The sequence below is a fragment of the Neolamprologus brichardi genome, chromosome 11 (assembly GCF_056152115.1).
Source record: "Neolamprologus brichardi isolate AB-2024 chromosome 11, ASM5615211v1, whole genome shotgun sequence".
In the NCBI taxonomy this organism is placed as follows: Eukaryota; Metazoa; Chordata; class Actinopteri; order Cichliformes; family Cichlidae; genus Neolamprologus; species Neolamprologus brichardi.
The window spans coordinates 14,177,159-14,194,549 of NC_142114.1; the positions used below are offsets into that span (position 1 = coordinate 14,177,159).

At 43.6% G+C, this 17,391-nt stretch overlaps 1 protein-coding gene across 3 annotated transcripts in view; it reads left to right on the plus strand.

Annotated features, from left to right (window-relative positions):
* The window catches only part of nbeal2 (neurobeachin-like 2), a 31,870-nt gene that overhangs the window by 7,015 nt on the left and 7,464 nt on the right, over positions 1 to 17,391 (plus strand). The window contains exons 2-31 of one of the 3 annotated variants that reach the window (XM_035912312.2): positions 67 to 155; positions 327 to 491; positions 971 to 1,052; positions 1,359 to 1,471; positions 1,729 to 1,811; positions 2,521 to 2,606; positions 2,725 to 3,028; positions 3,168 to 3,274; positions 3,656 to 3,742; positions 4,541 to 4,624; positions 4,837 to 4,935; positions 5,078 to 5,733; positions 5,835 to 5,967; positions 6,144 to 6,263; positions 6,366 to 6,696; positions 6,924 to 7,006; positions 7,114 to 7,206; positions 7,429 to 7,600; positions 8,726 to 8,859; positions 10,543 to 10,702; positions 11,025 to 11,127; positions 11,305 to 11,455; positions 11,691 to 11,846; positions 11,968 to 12,127; positions 12,622 to 12,710; positions 12,819 to 13,532; positions 13,666 to 13,850; positions 14,021 to 14,177; positions 15,238 to 15,381; positions 16,021 to 16,344. In XM_035912312.2, coding sequence (XP_035768205.2) covers positions 67 to 155; positions 327 to 491; positions 971 to 1,052; positions 1,359 to 1,471; positions 1,729 to 1,811; positions 2,521 to 2,606; positions 2,725 to 3,028; positions 3,168 to 3,274; positions 3,656 to 3,742; positions 4,541 to 4,624; positions 4,837 to 4,935; positions 5,078 to 5,733; positions 5,835 to 5,967; positions 6,144 to 6,263; positions 6,366 to 6,696; positions 6,924 to 7,006; positions 7,114 to 7,206; positions 7,429 to 7,600; positions 8,726 to 8,859; positions 10,543 to 10,702; positions 11,025 to 11,127; positions 11,305 to 11,455; positions 11,691 to 11,846; positions 11,968 to 12,127; positions 12,622 to 12,710; positions 12,819 to 13,532; positions 13,666 to 13,850; positions 14,021 to 14,177; positions 15,238 to 15,381; positions 16,021 to 16,344 — 5,364 coding nt within the window. The remainder of the gene's footprint in view (positions 1 to 66; positions 156 to 326; positions 492 to 970; positions 1,053 to 1,358; positions 1,472 to 1,728; positions 1,812 to 2,520; positions 2,607 to 2,724; positions 3,029 to 3,167; positions 3,275 to 3,655; positions 3,743 to 4,540; positions 4,625 to 4,836; positions 4,936 to 5,077; positions 5,734 to 5,834; positions 5,968 to 6,143; positions 6,264 to 6,365; positions 6,697 to 6,923; positions 7,007 to 7,113; positions 7,207 to 7,428; positions 7,601 to 8,725; positions 8,860 to 10,542; positions 10,703 to 11,024; positions 11,128 to 11,304; positions 11,456 to 11,690; positions 11,847 to 11,967; positions 12,128 to 12,621; positions 12,711 to 12,818; positions 13,533 to 13,665; positions 13,851 to 14,020; positions 14,178 to 15,237; positions 15,382 to 16,020; positions 16,345 to 17,391) is intronic. The other 2 variants (XM_035912313.2, XM_006801366.3) reach the window with 2 other exon arrangements.

Consider the following 17,391-nt stretch of genomic DNA (forward strand, 5'->3'; position numbering starts at 1 on the left):
CTGTACGCCTAGAGGCGTAAAGGCCGATTTATTATAGCCTCACCTGTTTCTTCTTCCCTTCCACAGAAGGATGTGGGCTATCTGCAGCAGTGGCTGGAGGCATTTGTGGCATCCTTTGAGAGGCTCATTGATGTGCAGTCGCTGGAGCCTCGGAGGTGAGCGGCTATTTATTTTACACAAACTACAAAGCCACAAATTTCCACCGGTTTATATTCCGCACTGTGGACATAGGATGTGACATGTTTATGCTTCACGGCCTCTGCTGCAATCCCTCTTTGCTCTTACTTCCCTTCTCTTCTCTCATGTCCTCCTCTCTCATCTCCCAGGCTGGAGGAGTGCAGCTCAGAGGTGCCCCTGCTCCCCCGGGAGGTCCTGGTGTTCCTTAGCACGCAGCTATGGCACAGTGCGCTACACCTCACCGGCGCTGCAGAGCAAAACAGCAGCACTCCACACCCACTGCTCCTCATCAAGTTCTTCATCATTGTTTGCAGGTGAGGGCACAGCCTGCTGTGCAAATGTGTTGTAATGAGAACTGTAAACATGTTGCGCAGTTAATGGGTTGTGCTAATCGTAGCGTTCTGTAAAACAACTTGCAGACGTTCTCACGACGATAGGCAGGAGATGACTAATTAGGACAGGCTACATCTCGGGTTCCAAATCATACGCCCGAATTTGCATCGCATGTCTCATGATGTCACCTTAGTTCACGCGGCGGGTGGAATTAAATCTTAACCACTATCAGTTCTCTTTATTCAACAGTCTGTACCAAAAAAAAAACAGGGTGTGAGGGGAACTGGGTAATTTCTATTTTTCACAGGTTTAGTTACGTTTTTGAGTGTTTTTTTTTATTAAATCAGATTTGACTGGTGATTCTACTGTAGAAAAAAAAGTGCCCTCACCCCTTTCAATCTGTGAGACCTTTCCTAGCACCTTTCCTAACCTAATTCTATGAATTTCTCTTTACTTCTAGGAATATGGAGAACATTGATCCAGAGAAGACTCCTAGTTTTGTTTTCGAGACTATCAAACTTTTGAATTTCTGTTTAAACCAGGTAAGGCACTCATAAGCAAGATTTCAGTGACACAGTTTGGCTCCCCATACATGGACAAATTTGCTGAAATAGGATATGGAAGTAGAGATCCAGTAGGCTTACACAGAACTGGGTAGTAAAATATATATGCTTACCCTATGGAAAGAGAACTAGGCTATGGTTAAAAGAGAAGTGGGTGGGTGTGCAGTTGACCTTGTTTTCATTGTTAAGGAATTTGAAAGATGTTCAAACAGGGGTTTCTACTCTGATTATGAACTACAGATGATGCAAATGTGAATAAATGTGCACCAACTTTCATTCAATCAGTTAAAGAAGGGACAAGGGGAGAAATCGTCTCTGGAGTCGGTCGTGCAGTACGGACTTGTGCTGTGCGAGAGCCTGTTTGACCCTTATCAGACGTGGAGGAGACGCCTAGCAGGGTGAGTGTGTGTGTTACTTCAACATTGGACATTGCCTGCGTGAATGTGTGGGAGGTGGAATTTGGGCACACAAAGACTAGAAGAATACTGTTATTTGCATTCAACGTCTTGCACAATCTTTTGTCACAGTAACACCTCATCTTGTTGCATTCACGTCAAACAAACCTCATTAGTACCAGCGGTTTGAGTGGCAGCCGCACACTAACTAGGCGTGATGTGAATGGGAGCGTGGTGACTCGAGTCTTTGTGTGTTACAGGGAGGAGGTGAGCTTGCTGGAGAGGAACAAGTATAAGTTCTCCCCGCTGGCCTTGCCAGAAGAGCTGCCTGCCCTCTTCCATGGTGAGACACTCCCTTTCAGCTGTTCTGCAACTCTGGTGTTTGTCAGGCTTCACATACCACAAGAATCAAACAGTTCCAAGTGAATCGCTGTCTGGGAATAAAAAAAGAAAAAATATATGTGTATGTAGAAATGGTTCAGTTGCTTAGCATGTTTACTTCGGGTAAAAAGAACTCAATTATTCTGCGTCTAATTATCAGGTCTCAATCAGCTGTCCAAGCGTTAGTAATTATAGAGTCACGTTTGCTCTAATCTGCTAGCCATGTGGGAAATCTCAGGCTGGACAAGTTTCAGTATGTCCACATTTTAGGAGGATTATCATAATACCAAGCTGTAATTGGCAATGTTAAGGGGCTACTTGTGTAATACCGAGCCTATAAGAAAGGCTTAGGCTTTTCTGTTTTGCATAACTGTAAAACAAAGAAGGCACTCCAAGGGACTTTTTCTGAGGTGTTGTGGTATGAAGTTTTCTCTTTCATTTATTTATTTTTTGCTGTTGGTCATTTACTATAGCCCCGTGTGCTATTTATAGTGACTGGAGCCTGGAATCGGTCCCAGTATGCATTAGGGAAAGAAACAAACTAGAGAGGCTGAAAAGAAAATGTTTTTGCTTTAATTTAATTATATTTTGAGAGCACTGCATTTGTTTTCTGTCTTGTGGTTCCAGTATTAGCTTGTCTTACATAATATTGTTTTGGCTTCCTGACACAGAAAGTCTGCAGGAGAGTGAGAAGATCCCAGAGTTCCTCACGCTCAGATTGGCTCATCTCCAAGGCGCTGTCATCAGTGGAGGAAAGGTCTGCTACTCTATCTGTCCTGTCTATCAATAATCACTCAGCAGTCTGAGGAAAAACAGTAGACAGTCAAACTAAAATACAAGTGAGTCAGAATCCCGCTCCGCCTTGTTTTTTGCAGAAGAATGGTCTTCTCTCCATCACTCCTTACTCTGTGGATGACCTCTTCTCGGTCCTGCGAGCATGGTGCTGCCGGACCTCCCCTGAACCCAAGGACACCAGACTCCCGCGGCTGAGCTTGCAGTGCCTGACAGCGATGATCCATCTCCTGCACACCAGCAGCCCCGCGGAGCGGCAGGTGGAGATCAGGACCATCCTGGAGAACTACTTCCAGCTCCTCAACTGGAACCGTCCACTTAGCAGCGAGCAGGAAGACAGGCAGTCCTGGGAAGACAGCCTGATCTCGCTCCAGAGCCAAATGCTAAGTAAGAGCACATTCACTAAGTCTCAACTCTGCCTGGGTGCAGATTGTTCCCTTTTTGTTGATCTCTCTCAGTCGGTATGAAGGGCAAGAATCAATTGTCCCAGTGTGTGATAAATAACATGAGTTGTTGTCACTTTTAGCTGCTATTCCTGAGATCCTGCAGTGCTCTGACAGACCAGTCCTTCAAGCTATCTTCCTGAACAACAACTGCTTTGAACACATCCTCAGACTCATTCAGAACAGCAAGGTCAGAGCAAGTCCTTTAAAAACATTTTGTGTCTGCTCTTTCATCTCTGTGCTCTTTTGAACCAGCCTCCCTACCAGTCTGTCACCTTTTTATTTGTCTTCGTCTATTTCCTCTGTTGTTCTCATAAATGTCACATCTGCCGCCTAATCTCTTTCTTCTTTGGTTACCTTGAAAGAAAAATCACAAATGTTCATGCTTCCATGTTACTTGTCCATCACTTGGCTTTGATAAAGAAGTACCCCTGCATCTGTTGAGAGAGACCAGGATCACACCTGTCTCTTCTGCCTCTCTCGGATGAGGTTTTTTTCTTTTTTGGTCTAATTGTCTTTTTGTGCTCTCTGTGTGTGCGTGTCTGCCTGCGTGTGTTTGTATGTCCTGTAGCTCTTTCAGAGCAACAGGCGTAGGCCGGAGCGTGAGGTTGTGTGTGACCTCACCACGCGTTTACTCACTGAGGTCGAAGTGGACCAGGTACTTTCCCCCACTCTGTGTTGCTATTGGACTGTCAGCAGGAAACTCAGTGCTCTCTCCACTCGTTAGCTGCTCTGAGCTATTTAAACAGGAAGCTTAGGGCAGGAAGTCTGGCTTACACTCATTTGTAAATACAGCAGGTAGCACTGGCTGTACATGGTAGTTGCCGTCTGGAGTTTTCTTTTTATCTGCCATCACACAAGTGTCCTGTCACAGCTCATCTTAGTTATTTCAGGCATTATGTTGATTTCTATCACAGATGTAAATAGGCTGAATTCCCTGTTGACAGCACTGAGCAATAAGAGCATGCTGTGTTTTTCATAGTGCATGAAATGGTTGCTTTCGGGTGCACGTCTTTCCTTCTTTTCCTCATGCGTTAACTGCTCTGACGTGTGACTGGTGGTGCTTGTATAAAAGATCTGGCTCCTATCCTGGAGTTTGATGTTGCTTAATTTCTCGCAGTAGTTGAGGATTGCCTCAGCTCTTTCTTTTTTTTCTCGGTTTTCTTTGGTTGGCTTTGGGTTTTGCATGCTGAGACCTATCAGTAATTAACAACGGGGCGATTGTTTGGTGACTTGTTTAACTGTGTGCTTACTTTTAGTACTTAAGGTGTAAAAACTTTTTTAAAAAGGGCCGTTTAATAAAATTCCTCTTACAATTTGTAGATATTCGGTGCAAAATTCATGTGTTGAAGCTTTTGTGTAGGGTTTACTTTTAGTCGTTTGTTTTGGGAAATTTTGGCGCCAGCTCATGATGATGCACATTTCTAATCAACTGTGCCTCCTTTTTTCCATACAGGTCTGGGAGAAAGGGTCAGACAGTATTACAGTTCATGCTTTGGGAGTCCTCACAGCTATAATGAGTAACTCACCCAATGCTAAGGTAAAGCCCTCCTTGATATTCTCTAGACAAAAACCTGCATGTTCTCCTCAACGCTACAAATGTTACAATTCCTGGTTGCTGACCAGGAAAGTTACTTTCCGTTAATGCGGGGAAAGCTCATTGTATTTCCTTCCAATATATGGAAGTGTGCCAGCTAGCTATCCCCTGCAGAACAGCGCTCTCCAGCCTATTTCTGTCTCACTTCCCCTCAGGAGGTTTTCAAGGAGAGGATTGGCTACTCCCAGCTATTTGACGTGCTGAAGAGTCAAGGTCAACCCACCAAAAGGCTTCTGCAAGAGCTGATGAACATGGTGAAACATGAATTTTCTCATTTTCTTTAATGAGTACAGAGACAGTAGAAGTCAAACTGCCCCAGTTTAAATGGTGTTATAGTTATTAGCCTAACCTGTCTATATCTTATCCTTTATTTCTTATTCTCTGTCTTCTATCCAGGCGGTGGAGGGCGAGCACGCCCATGCTCATCACCTTGGCATTAGTAACGACCAGCCTCTGCTCCTGCTCCTGCAGTGGCTGCCTGACCTTTCAGGTCAGAGGGACCTGCAGCTGTTGGTTGCTCAGTGGCTGGCTACCGTTTGCGGTGGCTCCTTGTCTTGTCGCACGGTGGCTGTGGAAGCAGGCATGGTGGGGGCTCTGCTGCAGGTGCTCTCCCATCCCCAGTGTCTGGACAGGCAGTGTGCAGACTCCCTGCTGGGCCTCTTGCAGGACTTGGGCTCTTTATGTTTCAAACCAGAGGAGCTGAAGAGTCTCTTGAGACTCCTCAGGGTTGGCCAGGACAACGGCGCACTGGCAGGGAGGGTCCACCCCTACTGCACTCGCGTTATACGTGTGCTTTCAGCCATGGCAGCCAGAGAAGGAAAGGACAGTGCCTTGCAATATTTTGATCTTACACCCCCGATGGCAGGGATCATGGTGCCCTCAATCCAGCGATGGCCAGGCAGTGGGTTTGCTTTTCACGCTTGGCTCTGCCTTAACATGGAGTTCCCCTCTTCTCACTCAGACTTCTCCAACAACCGTAAACCTGCTGCCAGCTCTGGCATGGGTACTCAGCATGACATGGGAAAGGGACCACGCAGGAAACAGCTCTACAGGTAAAAGGACACATTTGTGAGCAATAAAGTAACAACACGATATAATTACATTTATTGCTGTGGACTAAAGTGCTTGACTGAGATGCTTTTTTTCTGTAAAGTTTCTTCACAGCGAGTGGAACTGGACTGGAGGCCTTCTTCACCATGGAGGGCGTGCTGGTGGTGGCTGTTTGCACTAAGAAAGACTACATGGCTGTTGCTCTGCAAGACTATCCACTAGCTGACTCGTGCTGGGTGAGTGTGGACACCTTGGAGTATATGCGATGTAATAAATTTTTCTCTTGAGAATAAAGTTGCTGTGAAGTTTGAACTAATGTTCATAATGTTCACCTTTGTAGTATTCAAACTTTTACATTGTTTTTTTTTTTTTTTTACCATCAACACGTGTGTTTGCTGTGCTATATTCACAGCATTCAGTGGCTATAGTTCACATCCCAGGCCGCCGTCCTTTTGGTCAGAATTTGGTCACTATCTACATCGACGGGGAGCTGCGTAAAACTGCACAGCTTCGCTTTCCATCTTTCAGTGAGGTAACTGAAACTAGCATCGCATGTATTCTATTATTAGAGAGGAGTTCCTCCTTATCATTCTAATTCCTTCTCTTTGTACCCCACCCAAACCTGATCCTGAAGCCTTTTACATCCTGCTGCATCGGCTCTGCAGGCCATCGGACCACTACCACCACCACCTCTCCTAACCTGCCCACATCATTTTCCTCCACTCCGTCACCCGAGTTTGCCTTCCCCTCCCATGCCCCCTCCCTCATCCGTTCCCAATCCTTCCCAGCTTCCTTTGCGGGTGGCCGCTGGGGGTCCATAGGAGACAGTCCAGTGCACACAATCCCAGCAGGACTGCAGGACACAGAGTGGGGGACACCCACATCCCTGGATGGGCTCCTAGGCACTGCCTTCATCTGCCACGAAGCTCTGCAGCAAACCCAAACAAGAGCTCTACATGCTGCAGGTGCAAAATGTTCTTAATCACTTTGAGCATTAGTGTATGTTAGGATTCACCTCAACATACAATCAAATATTCAGGAAACCAGCAGTAAAGAAAAATCACAGTCTTTCAGGCGTGTTGCTGAAAGATTAGTCCTGCGCACACTGAAAACAAGAGTAGCTTTTTTACATGTGCACCGAGCGATGTTTGCATATTTCATGACCTACATTGCTTTCTACACTTCATCACAGGCCCCAATCACGTGTCCTTATTCAAAGTGGAAGGAGAGCTGTCTGAACTCAATAGCAAACTGCTGCTGTACTACACTCCACAGGTAGCTCACTGAAACTTTCATATTGCACTACAGTGCTTTTATCGGGCGAATTATAAACAGTACCGATTATTCCTGTTTATGCATGTGTGTGTGTATGTTTTCTTCAGGCCTTTAAAAATCAGATATGTCTGGACCTGGCACCCAGTCACCATTATGATGGCAGGCTTACAGGACACAGGGTAGTGAACTGGGACATCAAGGTTAGATATGAAACATTTTCCAATGTATTGTATTCATTTTGAAACTGTATCTCACATTTATGGCAAGGAAGAAGTGTTATAACTACCCATGTCATATGCCTGCGAACTCTTATCTATACTGTACTAATAATGCACTGAGCACGGCACAATGCTATTTTTGTCATGGTTTAATTTTCTTTTTCTTTTTTTATGATTGTGATTTATTTTGTTTTGTCCCTGCAGGATGTTATAAACGTGGTCGGTGGTATGGGGGTTTTGCTGCCCCTGCTTGAGCAGGTGTGTGAGGCTGAACAAGTTTACAATGGAGGTCAGGAGATCTCAGACTTGCTGGGGCCAGAACTCACTTCCCCCAGAGGCCCTGCTGCAATGCTGCTGCCGCTGAACAAATCTGCAGGTCAGTTAATCTTGACTTAATTTAATTTTTTACTGCTCTGTGTATTATATGCGGCTATAGCATACAATCAAATAGCTGGCTCGCCAAAATGAATCTCACAAATCTCTAGTAGCATATAGATAGTCTTCGATTTGTTTGCCCAGGTTTTGAGATATCTGCTTTTCGTCTTCCATTGCTGTTCTCAAGAAAGTCCCAGAGCCACAGGGACTGTGTAATAGGATCCCAGCATGCAACAATTCACTTTATAAAATGTCTTCCCTCCAGGCGTTATTATTTATTTGAAAGTAGAAGCATTTAGGAAACACAGCAACTCATCCACGAAGTTTTAGACCATGTAAAGTTACAGACGGGTGCATAAATGTTGCCAATTCTCTGTAAACTCAATAGCTGCAGACTTCTAAATCTCCTCTGGTATTAACATCAGCATAAAAACTGTGTGCCGGCAGCTTTGTGGCATGGGTTTCCATGGCCAAGCAGCTCCTGTAGGTGGCCCAGTACTTACATACACTGCATATAGTATACTTTCTGTGCCTTGAAAAGCCAGAGTATGATCCTGGAACTATGTAAAATACTTTAAATGTAGCTTTTAACTAATGTGAGAATGAAATAACATTTAGATTCACTGTACTGAGGTAGCATCTGTAATCTTTTTAAAACTTTAGTAAATTAAACCAAGCTGTCAGCATGTCTGCATACACTGCATGTATACTGGTCAGAAAGCATTGCATGTTTATAGTTTTCAAAGCTAGTATCACAAATATTCATTATTTCCTGTTGAATTTAGTTTAGATGTAATCTCTAAGTGACATCCTGACTAGTAGTAAATAAGAGCTTAGATGTAGTGCATGATGCAATGACAAGCAGGAAGTTGCAGACAAACAATAAGCATTGTGCAATCAATCCTAATAGGTTAAATGTCAGAATCTATGTGGGCATAATGATGAGAAGTCAGTAGGTCAGTTCACCTAAGACTGGAAAAAATGTAACAAAATGAAACATATAATCTGACATATGTCTGATGACTCATCCTGAGATTAGAAAATGTCAATAAAGTGCCTGGTAATGCGAAATGATGACTGCCGGTAACACCGGAAAAAATGATTTGCCCTATTTTTCTTCTCACAGAGGGCAGACTAGAGAGAAACAGCATCGCCGCGTTCCTGCTGATGGTGAAAAACTTGATTCGCCAACACCCCGTTAATCAAGAGAGCCTCTTGCACTGCCACGGCCCAAGCATCATAGGAGCCATGCTCAGCAAAGTAAGCTCCCCTCACAGCCTATCCATTCCATCGAGTGGGAACTAAATGAGAGAAGAACTGATTATCATCTGAAAGCGAATATCTGACCTTTTCCATTGTATTGATGCAGCGTAATCGCCGTGTAATAAACGGGTCTAGTGTTGTCGAAAACAGCAGCGGTTCTCTCAGAATGACAGTATCAAATGATTATGTGGGGCGAATGTATGGCGTTTGCTAGACTGCACAGTCACTCTTTGAATGAGAGTGGTGATAGCAGCTGTACGACCTGAGAAAGTTCTGAATTGCAGTAAGGGTTTTTTTTTTTTTGTGTGATATCTAAGGACAGAGTAGTGTTTACTTTTTCTCACAGTGACATGGGAAACATTAGCCTCATGTGTTGCTAAAGTCTCAGAGTCTCCTGCTTTAAATATTTTCAACAGTCTTCTTGTGTTTAACTTTACACAGGTGAACCTTTGCACAGACTAAGAGTGTATAAGCTGTAGTTTATTTAGTTTGTTCTACTAAAGTATGTATGGATGCACAAGTACATACAGGATGTGGCATATTTTATAAAGTGTAGTAGTATATGGGTAAAAAGCTCTATCCTGGTGCATTGTATGTTGTTTGATGTTCCAGATGTTGCACAAGTACTGTGGCACACATACTTTTGAGGAAATGTCTGAATAAAACCACGATGAGCGTGAATGTCAGACTGATCAATGTTACATGTTTGAAAAGGGCTAAACAAAAACATCCATTGTCTTGCATCAAACAAAACACGGATTAATGTGGCGTGTTTCCGAGTTACAACAGTGCTGATTCAGCAGCCACAGTAGTGTTTTTTCTTCTTCGGGTCAGTGATAATTTCCTGTATGTTTAAGCTCTGAACTTGACATCATCATACAGTATTCTCAGATGTAATTCTTCAATGCACCTAGCTAGGTGTTGCATTCGGTGCCATCTTGGCCATATACACTAATCAGCCACTTCATTAGGCACATCTTCCTATTACTGGTTGGAGTCCCTTTTGCCTTAATTCTTTGTGGCATAGATTCAACAAGCTGCTGGAATTCCTCAGATATTTTGGTCTTTGTTGACATGATAGTATCACACAGTTGCTGCAGATTTGTTGGTTGCGCATCCATGATGTGACAATCCTGTTCCACCGCATCCCAGAGGTGAGATCTGGTGACTGTGGAGGCCAGGATTTGAGATTTTGTTATATGGCATGTTATCCTGCTGGAAGCAACCATCAAAAGATGGGTACACCGTGGTCATGAAAGGATTGACATGGTCAGCAACATTACAGGTAGGCTGTTGTCCAGTTTTAGTAAGCCTGTGCAAATCGTAGGTTTCCATTTCTTAGTCAAGTATCATTCAAAGTTTCTTAAATCAAGTAAGACATCTTGACCATTCATACTTGCATAAATGCATTAACAATCGGGGGTAATTAATAAAGTGGCCAGTGAGAGCATGTTTAAATGTATAATATTAATATGTTCAATTCTGTACGGAAACTACTTCTTATTAGTGTGGCAGTGGCGCACAAACAGAAGTGTTATATACAGTAAACAAACTCTTCTTCTTCTTCTTCTTCTTCTTCTTCTTCTTCTTCTTTAAACAGGGCTTCATTCCCAAAAATCCAGATAAATGAAAGCAAACTGGACTTTAATACAAACTGCTATCTGCTTGTTTCTTCTGCAGGTTCCAGGCAGTATGATGGACATGAATGTTTTAATAGCATGTCAGCTGCTGCTGGAGCAGGTTTTCAATGAGGGCAACAGTCTGCTCTTACAGCATCTCTACCAGCACCTGCTCTTTAATTTCCGCATCTGGACCAAAAGCCACTTTGCTGTTTGTCTGGGTAAGCCACAAGCAGCCCCTTGTTGTGGAGTAATGCACCTGTGAACCTTTTAATGTCTGCCGAAGCTTTTTGTGCCCCTTTTTATACATGTGCACATGGTGGGAGGAGAAGGGTCAAAGCACAACAGAGTGGGGGCTGAATACATTAATGTCTCAAGTTCAGGCTGTGGGACGGGTTAAAAGTGAATCGGTGACTGATGCACCACTTCAACGCCCCGTGTTATAAATTGCTGCTCCTCTTCACCACAGTCTTGCATATTAGTTTGACATTTCTAAATGTCAGCCTGAAAGAAGATGACAAAAGTATTCTTTGTCTCCCAAAGCACACATACAATACCTGCAGTCTGTGATAAACAAAAGCAAGCAGCGGATGAGGAGGAAGTACGGCGTTCAGTACATACTGGATACCGTTCGAACGTACTACAGGTAAACCTTCTGTTACGATGATGAACGGTCACATTAGGTAAATGATTAGTGTATTCAAAAATACTCATCACTCTTATCGGGTTATTGTAAATGTGTTTTGTTCACTCCCCTTTGATACCAAAACGTTGTTCCTCAGATGGGATTTCATTTAATTCATTTAAATATCTTTGGTCACAGTGTGGAGAAAGATGGCAGCTCTCTGTCTGATGAGAAGCAGACGATTCAAACCTCTCTCTTCGCCTTGCTGAAAGATTTTCTTAAGTCTCCTACACAAGAGGAGCTTCACTGCATCCTTGCCTACGTTCTGACTGTAGGAGAGGAGCAGCAGGTAATAACTCGCATGTTTTACAGCTGTTTTTATTTCAGGAGTTTAAAATTGCTATCATTTGACCTTTTCCGTGTAATATTTTACTCCAAATCTCTTTTTCTTTATATGTTGTTTTGGCATATCTGCACTTTTCGAAATGCTCTTCGTGCAACTTCAAACTTTACCCTCCCTACTCCACATTTCTTGGCTCTTTATCAGCCTCCTCCTTCACATCTTTCCCGTGTCTCTCTCACAGGTGGTGAAGGCCTTGGATGTGCTGTATGAGCTCTTGAGGAGCAGCCCTCCTCGCGAGCAGGTGCAGACAGTGCTGCTGGAGTGGGGCGTGGAGCAGCTGTACAGTTTGCTGCTCAATCCAAGCTTTGGGGATGAGGCCAGAGAGAGGGTCTTCAGGGTGAGATCCAGTCACCGGACCTCTGCTTAACATATTGCAATTTATTACACAGCAGATATGTGCATCGTACTGTAAACTGTAAAAATGGGATCCTCACAGTTTCCCTGTGGTTACCTTCTAGGTTTTGTACAAGATCCTCAAGAGCGAGCGTGTGTCGGAGCGCAACAAGCATCGCATTAAACTGAAGGATTTTGGCTATCGTGGACTTGTTTGCTGTCTTGATAACATTCCCGTAACCATGACCACTGTCCGGTGTCTGTACGAGCAGGTCCTCGCTACAGGTAATACAAACACAAGAGTTTTCCTTTTATGATGGAAATGGATGACAAAAAACATTTATCTGATGTTTAGATAAGAAAGCTGCACTTTAGCCCAAAATCAAGTGCAGTGGTCAGTCCTGTTTGTTGTAATGCTTTGAGAAAATAATATAATAATAGTTATAAAACTTTCTAATAATGACAAAATAGTGAATTAAATTGAATGTTTCACTAAAGGTTCATAAATGTATGTAAGATTAAAAAAGCAGCAGGCAGAAGTCCAAAAAAGAAACTCTCTCCCAACTCTCCTAGCTTGCTTTTTCATGGCTCCCAGACCTTCTCAGATACAATATGCTGAAAAATTATTGCAGGTTTCTGTTTGAAAGTGATGCTGAAAACATATTGCCTGCCCCGGCCTTGAATCGACTAACCAAACAAACTGAATAAACAGCAATAACTTCCTTCCATTAAAACAAGCTTGAAATGATGAAACCGATGAATTAACTGCTGCTCCACAGATGCCAGTCCTAGTTTTAGAGACCTCCTGGCTGTGGCCTGTCTGTCCCATCGAGCTGAACTTACTGTCCGGCTGGACGTGTGTCGCAAGGTCAGTCTGCTTAAGAAGTCGTGCTCTTATAAAACTGGCTTTTTTCCTCCTGTCCCACCAAAAGATTTATTCTCAGTAATGAAAAGCTCTTGTTCTGTTTTACCCCAGCTCTTTCATCTGATCTACTCCAATGAGGATTATGTGAAACAGCTAGCGAAGCAGCCTGGCTGGCAGGATGTTCTCACCAAACTCTATGTGAAAGAGTCCTATGAGGCCCACGCCGCCACCATTGCCGACTCGAGCAACCACACTCCAGCGGAACCAAACTACCGGCCGCCTCTGCGCAGAGAGCAATCCCTGGTCATAGAGGACGCACGCACAGACATTTTCATGAACTACCGCACCTCGCAGGAAATCGAGGATGAGGACGAGGAGGATGAAGGTGGACAGCGGGACATCTCTGAGGGTTTCTCGGATTTATCACAGTCGCCTCCCAGTGGAGGCGGAGGCCCGCTGAAAAACTTCACAGGCTCCCTGCATTTCAAGTCGTTTGACTCGGTGGATCAGGGGAGCCACTCATCCTCTACCTCCAATCCCGTTGACATCGCCTCGTCTCACCATGAAGAAGAGGGAAGGGACTACCATCCGCTCTCCCCCTTTGGTACATCACCTTTTGATTTGGATTTGCCAGGTGTGGGAGAGACTGGCACACACACACCTGCTGGTAGTCTGACCAACACACCATCCCCTCTAGAGCACTACAAACCATTCCCACCGCTCAGACCAAGGAAGAGCTCCAGTTTGTCCAATGTGCTGGATGACACCAGCTATGGGACCGATCCTCCTACTGGAGACACGATCTCCAACACGTCCAACCCACAGGTATGCCTGCTCCCTTAATGTGGGTTTCACTGCACTTAGCATGTAAATCCAGGCTTTGAAATCTCGTTCCTTGTCTATGATATCTGATGAGATTTTGTTGAGCTCCATTTACCGGCTATTGTTCACACTGCAGCAGACCCCTGAGGAGGAGCTGTGCAACCTGTTAACCAACATCGTGTTCTCCGTCCTGTGGAGCGGCAGCGGAGCGGAGGGCGCGGAAGATGTGGTGTGGAGAGAGCGAGGACAGGTATTTTCTGTTCTCACCAAACTGGGCTCCTCCTGCCAGCTGGTCCGCCCTCCCGATGACATCAAACGCAGGTTAGTTACGCAGACTTGGAGAAGAAGCGCACCAGGAGTGAGCCTGTCTCGTAGCTGAAAAAACAAACGAAACCACTCCTTCATCTGTATCACCTTATTGTAAATATCTAGAAGCACCGTCGTGTTATGCAGTGAATTATTCAAAGTCTGTTTGCTGCTTTGTGCATCAGCTTGTTGGAGATGATGCTGGAGTCATCACTGTCAGACCTGAGGGACGCCCAGGGAGCGTTCCTGCCTTTCTGTCCCAGTCTCGTTCGGCTCCTCAGGCTGCTGCAGGACTTCCTGTTTGCAGAGGGTACAAACAACCACGCGCTGTGGAGTGAAAAGGTATATTAGCTGATTCATGTAACAGCAACTCATTCAATATGGGATTTTATAAGTGTTGGATTATTGAAAGCCTGTATTTAACTCTCATAAGTGAAAAACACCAAAGACAAAAGAAAGTCCCTGACAAATTTGATTTAATATTTTATGGTTATATAAGCAAAATGAATCAATACACCAAGAAAAAATATGGTCTTAATAAAACCTTCCAATTTGTAGCCCAAATAATGTCACATTTTATCCTCTTTATCAGTCCAAATTCTTCAGTTTTAAACACAAAGCACAAGTGCTCAATATAAGTATAATCAGCTTACTGAATATCCTCATGATTGTGGCTTATTTTATCTCTTTCTATTTGTGAGTTGAATTTTAAAATAAAATTCAAGCTAGTACAGATCAGTAATGTTAGCTTAGCTTAGCACAGGGTTTTTGGAAAAAGGTGGCCTGGCAGTTTCTGTGACTGCCCCAAGACCAAGAAACAGTTATAAAATTTGTAAATGGGCTCCACCTTCATGATCCTTTTTACAAAGTACTTATAATGTGTATATAATGTGTTTCTCACTACTGTGCAAGGTGCTCATCTCCCATCAGAATCATACAGGGATGCACAGTGGCTTACCCCAAAACACCTTGGTTTGTAGACAGAGCAAGCAAGGAACGGCTGTGATTGGTAGAAAGCCTGCTCTGACACCATGCTGAGTCATGACTGACCCTTTGTTGTTTTAAAGGAAGATTTTATTATTTTGCGACGCAGCTACGTTAGCCATTGATTTTCTAATTTAACGCTCAGCGAGAAAGTAAATCAGTGTTTCCAAAAAAGATTCTCAGACTTTCCCTGAAAACTAGAAAAGTACTATATAAGAACTAGTCCATGTACTAAATGTGGAACTTGCTCTACTGAAGGGTGGAGAGGCGTGGTTGGGTGAGAAGTTTGCATTTGAATAACCTTTCAAGTCAGGCTGTACTGAATGGCTTTGGATTTTTATAGATGCTGCAAGGTGTGGAAACTGGTCTAGGCTTTGTCTTGAGTTCTTTGTTGACAGATGTTGTTGTTCTGTTGCAGATCTTTGAAGGGGTGGTGAACCTGCTGGACAAGTTAAACGCCTGGCATAGCACCCCTGGAAGTCCAGGAAACACTGAACTGAAGGAAATGGCCCAGATCGGCCTGCGTATCATCACCGGATATATCCAACAGCAGCACCCAACGGTCAGCTGCAACCACGATATTGTGCACCAACCATATATGTCAAATACTTTTCACCAAGCATGTCTTTCACAACACAAACACCTGGAACATGTAGAACTGTAAAGGTTTACAGTCCCTATCATGATAAGTGAACCCAGATAAAGATAGTTTTTAAATACCAGGCCTTCTATGGCTTTCTGTTCAAAGATATTGCAGTCATACTTTTTAGGGAGTGTTCTCTATGAAAGGGCAGCTTCTCTCTGAGTTATCACGGCTGGTGTGGCTGTTCTTGCTGTAGGTTAGAGAGAGCAGTGTTAAATGAACTGACCATAAGGCTTTCCATTACATGCTGCTGGTTTCATTCATCTCCTAAGTAGTGCAACTCCCCCTTTTGTCACTTTAAAGATATATTAACTTAATTGCACTTTGACATACATCACAATTTTTGGTCTGCTAAGGAAAATAAAATGAATCAAGTGTTTGGAGGTAGCCATGGATATTTGCTATGTACTCATGTGTGACTTTGAGGGACTTTTTAACCAGTTTCTTTTTAACTTCTCAATCAAATACTGATATAACACATAAAAAAATGTGTCTATAATAATAAATTAGTGTTCTTTTTTTCTTTCTGAGATCTATGTGTCTGTTTCCCCTCATCAGGTGAGTGAGATGGCCTATCTCAAGCTCCACAGCCTTCTTCAGACTGTGCTCTGCCTGAGCTGGGAAGAGGTGTGCTTCTTGCTGGGGCGGATTGGTTCCCCCTTGTGGCCTGGTGGTGCAATGGACAACACCAACTACGGACAGCCAGAGACCTTTTCCCACCTTGTGCCCATCGTGCGTACGCTACTTGACCAGCACGCCGACCCCGTCAACCTCCAGAAGCTCCTGCCCAACCTGCCCATCACCAACGGCAGCACCACCTTCGCCCAGGACCTGAAGGCCTATTGTCAAACACTGGAGTGGCAAGGCTTTTACCAGCAGCAGGTCAGTGTCAGCTGGAATGGGGCATTTAAAAATAGATGCCATTTATCTTTTGTTTAGGGAGTCTCGAGAACTTGTTCTCCTCACATAGCACGTTTAATAAAGCGTGCACTCTGATACGGCTGCCTCTGTTCTTTGTCAGGTTTGTGTACTTTAGGAATATTTGCGGTTTTATTTTCAGGCTTTACCAGTTACCTCCCGGTGGGTAACTGAGAAATCTAATGCAAAGTTTAAAAAAATAAGAAAAGCTATCACAAGTTTAGAAAAATGAAAAGGCAATCTTAAACTCCCTAATGTTGCCTGGTATTTTAGGCAGAGCTTAGTTTATGCTTGTACTTGCACCTTACATATTTCATGAACTGATGCCAAACAGACACACTCCACACTGAGCTCAGCATTGATTTATCATTGCGCTGCGTGACAGCGCGTGTTTATAAATCTGCTTCGTTTAGATTACTTATGTATACAGATCCCGCAGTACATTAACCAGTATGGCATAACTTTGGCTAACGTGAAACTTCCAGGGCGCTTTTTTCATGCAGAAAGCGATCACATACCGCCTGTCTTAGTGTGTTTTCAGTTTATTTTTAGAACAGTTTGTTGTAAATGTGCTTACAGTTTTAGCATATAGCGTTAAAGCAGTAAGAATCTTAATACGCAGTGCTTAACGGGTTTATTAGACCACCAGACGACAGAAGGTTTATGCCACAGATGCCCTAAATATGATGTTAAAAAATGATGTTCCTGTCATGGTTAATGTGCAAGCTCTCTAATTGAAATGATATTTGATATTTAGTTTGAATGACTGAGTGTTACCTTGAATAATTTTTGACTTCTCAAAGATGACCAGTGTGCTGGCTGTGTGACCAAAATCAGTTTGCTTATTTGCTTTTATTAACCAGTTCAAAAACAGTGTGTGGGAGACAATACCAGAGTATCATTAATTCCTGCATAAACTCTGACACTGTCTCTCTGTGTTTTAAACGTGCTGCGGTCCAGAGTGTTTTTGTCCTATCTTGCTCTTATATAGCATATTGGAATCCTTTCCGT